At 43.6% G+C, this 5,988-nt stretch overlaps 1 protein-coding gene across 1 annotated transcript in view; it reads left to right on the top strand.

Annotated features, from left to right (window-relative positions):
- Positions 1-5,076, top strand: part of LOC104538607 (serine/arginine repetitive matrix protein 2-like) — a gene marked incomplete at both ends in the record, with an annotated part of 14,311 nt that extends 9,235 nt beyond the window's left edge. Inside the window, 3 exons of the mRNA XM_010181866.1 lie at positions 170-2,971; positions 3,054-3,406; positions 5,020-5,076. Of these exons, the coding sequence (XP_010180168.1) occupies positions 170-2,971; positions 3,054-3,406; positions 5,020-5,076 (3,212 nt within the window). The remainder of the gene's footprint in view (positions 1-169; positions 2,972-3,053; positions 3,407-5,019) is intronic.
- Positions 5,077-5,988: the final 912 nt, after the last annotated feature.

The following is a 5,988-nucleotide window of genomic DNA, read 5'->3' as shown; positions in this document are numbered from 1 at the left end:
CCTGCTGAAAAAGTAGAGGTGCAGAAGTCCTGTTTGTCCTCTGAACTGAAATGCATTGCATCCCCTGATGGCCACAAGTTGCAATCTTCCTATGATGAAGAAATGCAAGGAAGCGGATGTTGTGTTTCCTCTGATGGTCATGAGTTGACATCCACCCCTTTTGAAAAAGTCGAGGTTGGGGAGCCTTCTCAAATTTCTGAAAATGAATACACAGTAGGGCTTGATAGCCCGGTGTTAACATCAACACCCGCTGAAAAAACAGAGCTGCGGGAACTTTATCGGATGTCTGAAGAAAGGTGTTCAGTGTCCATTGAGAGCCAGATAGAAGTGCAAGAGCCTGCTCTGGCATCTGAAAATGAATATGCTGTGCCTTGGGAGGGCCAGGAGCTGAGGTCTAGCTCTCCTGAAAAGGTAGAGTTGCATGAGGCTTCTGTAGTACCTGACAATGAATATGCTGTGTCTTCTGAAGATCACAAATTACCACCTTTCCTTGCTGAAAAAACAGAGGTACAGGAGTGTTCCTTGCCACCTGAAAATGAATATGCTGTAATTCCTGAGAGTTGTGAGGTGACAGCCAGCCCTGCTGAAAAAGAGGAGCCAGAGCCTTCTCTAATATCACATGGTCAATATGCTGCATCCACTGAAGGACAGGAGTTGTTCTCCGCTCTTAGTGAAAAAACAGAGGTGCAAGGATGTTCTTTGCTGCCTGAAAATGAGTACGAGATATCCCCTGGAGGCCATGATTTGAGATCCAGTCCTGTTGAAAAAGAAATGCAGGAACCTTCTGAAACATCTGAAAGTGAAAGTTCAGTGTCCACTGATAGCCAGGAGTTGCAGTCTACTGTTGTTGAAAAAACAGAAGTGCAGGAGTTGTCTTTGTCTGAAGGTGAATGTACCATGTCCCCTGAAGGTCAGGAGCTGCACTCTAGCCCTGCTGAAAAACTAGACACTAAGGAACCTTCTCTGGCATCTGAACATGCTCTGTCTCCTGAAGAGTATGAATCAAGATTGACTCATGTGGAGAAAACGGAAAATGTGCATTCTTCTTTGACATCTGAAAATTACCATCTTTTGTCTTTTGAGAGCCAGGAGGTAGAATTCCCCCCGGCTCAAAAAGCAGATGTGCGGGAGCTTTCTCCAACACCTGAAAATGAACAGGCAGCATCCCCTGATGGCCAGGAGTTGAGATTCTCCACTGTTGAAAAAGTAGGCGATCTCGAACCTTTGACACTGAATGACAGAGCCTCCATGTCCCCTGATGACACTGACTTGAAATCCATTCCTGTTGAGAAAATGGATGATGCAATGCCTTCTTTAATGCCTGAAAGTGTGTGCTCCATGTCCCCTGGTGGCTACAGTGTGAAATCTGCCCCCGGTGAAGAAACAGGGGATCTAGAGGCCTCTTTGATATCTGAACGTAGGCATTCCACATCCTCGTATCAGGAAGGTCATGAGCCAAAATCTCCCATGGAGGAAGAGGGTCTCGAGTCCTCCTTAACTTCTGAACATAGACGATCTGTGTCCCCTGAGGGCCATGACCAGAAATCTACCATAGATGAAGACATGGATGATTTGGAGCACTCTTTGACATCTGAACACAGGCGTTCTACATCTCCTGATGAACACGAGTCAAGATCTAGTGTTGGTGAGGAAGGAGAGTATCTGGAGCAGCCTTTGACAACAGAGCGTAGATGCTCTGTGTCATCTGATGAGCATGAGTCAAGGTCTACCACTGGGGAAGAGGTAGAGGATGCAGAACCCTCTTTGACAGCTGAACGGAGGGACTCCACATCCTCTGATGAGCGTGAGTCGAGGTCTACCACAGGTGAAGATCTAGAAGATGGAGAGCCTTCTTTGACAGCTGAACGTAGACACTCCACATCCTCTGATGACCATGAGTCGAGGTCTACCACTGGTGAAGTAGAAGAGGATTTGGAACCTTCTTTGACAGCTGAACATAGACGCTCTGTGTCTCCTGATGGACGTGAGTCAAGGTCAACCACTGGAGAAGAAGCAGAGGACCGGGAACGTAGACACTCCACATCCTCAGATGAACATGAGTCGAGGTCTAGCGCTGGTGAAGATGTGGAGGATATGGAACCTTCTTTGACAGCTGAACGAAGAGATTCCACATCATCGGACGAGCACGAGTCAAGGTCTACCACCGGTGAAGAAGCAGACGATATGGAACCTTCTTTGACAACTGAACACAGACGTTCTACATCCCCTGATGGACGTGAATCGAGGTCTACCACTGGTGAAGAGTTAGATGATGCGGAGCCCTCCTTGACAGCAGAACGAAGAGACTCCACATCATCAGATGATCAGGAGTCAAGGTCTACCACTGGTGAAGAGGGTGAGGATGCAGAGCCCTCTTTGGCAGATGAAGATAAACAGGATTCCATGTCTCCTGAGAGGCTGGAGGAACAGGACTCTTCCTTTATACCTGAAAGTAGGCGTTCTGAGTCTTCTGAACGTGAAAAATCTAGATCCAGATCTGTTGATAAAACATCTGACAAAGAGTCTTCACGAAGATCTATAAGCAGGCGCTCAAAATCTTTAACTGGCCAAAAGAGTCGATCCACATCAGTTGAAAAAGTGGCAGATGAAGAGTCTTCACTGAGATCTAGACATAGGCGCTCCAGGTCTGCTGCTCGCCAGAAGAGTAGATCCACATCTGTTGAAAAAACAGCAGACAAAGAATCTTCATGGAGGTCTAGACATAGACGTTCCAGGTCCACTGCACGCCAAAGGAGTCGATCGACATCTGTTGAAAAAGCAGTGGACAAAGAGTCTTCACGGAGGTCTAGACGTAGACGCTCAAGGTCCGCTGCTCGCCAAAGGAGTCGATCCAAATCTATTGAAAAAACCGCAGACAAAGAATCTTCCCGGAGGTCTAGAAGCAGACGCTCCAGGTCTTCTCAGCGCAGATCCCAGAGATACGATACAGAGTCTCGCTCTAGACGGAATCGTTCCAGGTCAGTAACACGGAGAAGAGCATCGAGATCAAAGTCTAATCGTCGCTCTCGGTCTAGCTCATTGTCACGTTCAAGGCACAGGAGGAGGAGTAGGTCGAGGTCAGCATCAAGAAGGCGACGTTCTTTATCAAGAGACAGGCGTAAGAGATCTCAGAGAAATAGATCAAGATCTAATGACAGAAGAAGAAGAAGATCGGATTCAAGAGATCGTAGAATATCACTCAGATTACGGAGCAGAAGTCGAACACCTATCCGTCAAAGGCGATCAAGGTCAAGGGGCAGAAGGCGGAGCTCTAGTAGATCACCAATTCGACTACGGCGATCGAGATCTTCAGGGAGAAGAAGATACAGCAGATCACCTGATCGTCGTAGGTCGAGGTCATCGGAACGATTTGCAAGCAGGTCACCTAAACGTCTTACAGACCTGGGTAAGTGATAATTTTATTTTCAGTAGTTCCATGGCTAGGTGATCTGAGTTCATTTACGTAGTCTTATTTGAACGTCTCTGTAGCATTCGTAAGGAATTTCTTGGAAGTTGTTTTGTGCAGTACTTTTAGTTCCAATCGGAACTTTTCTGTTGGAGCTGAACCAATGTTTGCCATTTGGATTAAAGCGTATCTAAAGCAGATTATATCTTATTTAAAAGCCCTATAACAAAAGGGCAGTATGTTGCAGTCTTGAGGACTACAGTTCATTGCGATGGTTAGTAAAGGCCCAGTACTCTCTAAGAAATGGGGAATTTCTCATTTTGCTGAGAACAAATTGAAAGAACATGTGAAAGTAAGTGCCAGTTGGAGAGTTCTTCGTTCTGTTGTAAGCTGTAGTGCTTGTTTATTTATTTCCATTACTCTCTCTAGCCACTTGCCCATGCTGAGAACTTAATGGGAAGGGAGACTAACTTCTGAAAATATTCCCAGACCCAGCTGATTGGGAAATGTGAGGGAAAAAAATCCTACTGAACGGCATCTTTTTTTTTCTGTGGCTGGAGAAAGAGCGGCCTAGTAGTTTTCTTAGGTGGTAAGTTAGATAAGGAGAAAGAAGGTTTTAATTTTTAAAGAGGCAAGCTCTTGTACAGTTTGTGAGGAAGCCCCCCTTTGTGGACCTCAGGTTCTGGTTCTTTTAGTTCTGTCTCAAAGGTACCGTGGAAGCCTCTACCAGAGAAGTAGTTTTGTATAGAGCATGAGAAATAATGAGCATCCTTTAATCTGCCTTCGTTCTTTGACTGTGCAGAAAGTCTGTATCTATATACTTTTATTGCTTAAGATGTAAAGCAGCATTGGCCCTTTAGGATTTTTGTGAAGCTGTAGGCTTGCCGCGATAAACTTACTTATCTGCAGACTGGCCAATTGATAATTGTATTATCTTACAATAAAGTAAGACATACTTTATTTTCATTCCCTTCTTCTGTGATAGTGCTACATGTGCTTTTTTCCTTACTAGCATAGTTGTATTTTATGCAAGCACACATTTTCTTCAGTGCTTATGTTTTTCTGTTGGTTGGTTCTAAGTAGCTTTCAGGCTCTGTACTGGAGGATTTGATGGGACTTCCTCAAGACCCATGTTTTTCAGAGATAGCTAGGAAGTAGGCTTTGGCATTTATACTGTGTAGAAATGACCCAGTATTTACAAAACTAGAATGAATTGGTGAAGTAAAATAAGCATTTGAACTTGTGGGGTTTGAAGGATTTTGAATGCTGTAATTTGGACTCCTGTGTTTGTGTTAAATTTGTAGTTTCACTTGTAGACCAAATTTTAAAAAGTCCGGAGCAACCGAGTACAATTTTAGTTATTTTCACAGAACATAAAGATGCACAGTATGGGTAAAATCTTGTGTTTTCTCTTTGTGCTCTGTTTAGTCTGACAGAAATGCTTGTTTATTATGAAAACAAAAATCTGTAAAAATAATAACTAAAAAAAAAAAAATATATATTTTTTAGACAAGGCCCAGCTACTTGAAATAGCCAAAGCTAATGCAGCTGCCATGTGTGCTAAGTCTGGTGTTCCCTTACCACCAAGCCTGATGCCTTTGTTATCTCAAAAGAAAGACGACAAAGCCAATCAGAAGTCATCAAGAGATACCCTGAAGGAGCTCACTGAGGTAAGTGAGAACAACAGTATTAAATGTGGAAAGAAGCAAGTTGGTTTTTTGTGACTTTTAGGCAAGCTCTCATTCTGTGAGAGAGGCTTGAGCCCTTATTCTCGATACAGGTTTTTTTTTAATTCCATGAAAATGCATGAAATCAAATTACAACTTTTTTGTTGTTTTTGTTTTGATTCTGTTCTAATTTTGTACAAATTGATAGTTCTTGCAGTCCTGTTAACAAAAACCAAAGCTTCCACTTTTAGTTTTTTGGTTTTGGTGTTAGCTGTTGATGTTCTTACTTTTGTTAGTGAATTTCACCTTGTTAATTATTATCTCTGGGTTAAAAAAAGTGCATGAGTGAGATAGTTCTGAACTTCTGAAACTATGCAATGTCAGATTGCTGAAAAGTAATGTCTTAGTTCTGTGTGGGCTTGTGGGAGCAGAAGCACTTGTTTGTAAAAAAGCTGAGATTGTGCAGATCCACTGTGCAGACACCTTAAGTGGTTTAACTAACCTGACCAAGATCCAGTGTAGCTGGTGCTAATGTGGAAGTACAGAACCTGCTCCTTCCTTGCTCTTTCCAACTGGGGGGGGGTCTGTTGGATGACACTACTGCTCTGTTGAATCAAAATGGACCACAGCAGCAGTCCAAGCCGTCAGCATATGGTGGTGTGCCCAAGCGGAGAACTCTTCCAGAGCCCATTCAGCGTCTTGCAGAGCTACACGTGTGTTGTCATTGCTCCTGGCACTGTAACCTGCAGACTGGACCGACTGCTTCCAACTAGTTGGGAACCAGTTAATAACTGCAGATAATACATTTTGTTAACTCCAAATAGTGCAGGCTTTTCCTGTTGCCTAAAGAATGTGCTTCAGTCATTTTTTTGAGACATCTTAGCACAGGAGAGTGCAGGAATATTTTATTTTATT

Source organism: Mesitornis unicolor, unplaced genomic scaffold (assembly GCF_000695765.1).
Source record: "Mesitornis unicolor isolate BGI_N332 unplaced genomic scaffold, ASM69576v1 scaffold17983, whole genome shotgun sequence".
In the NCBI taxonomy this organism is placed as follows: Eukaryota; Metazoa; Chordata; class Aves; order Mesitornithiformes; family Mesitornithidae; genus Mesitornis; species Mesitornis unicolor.
Note: the sequence above shows the minus strand (reverse complement) of the source record. Positions and strands in the feature narration are given on the sequence as shown.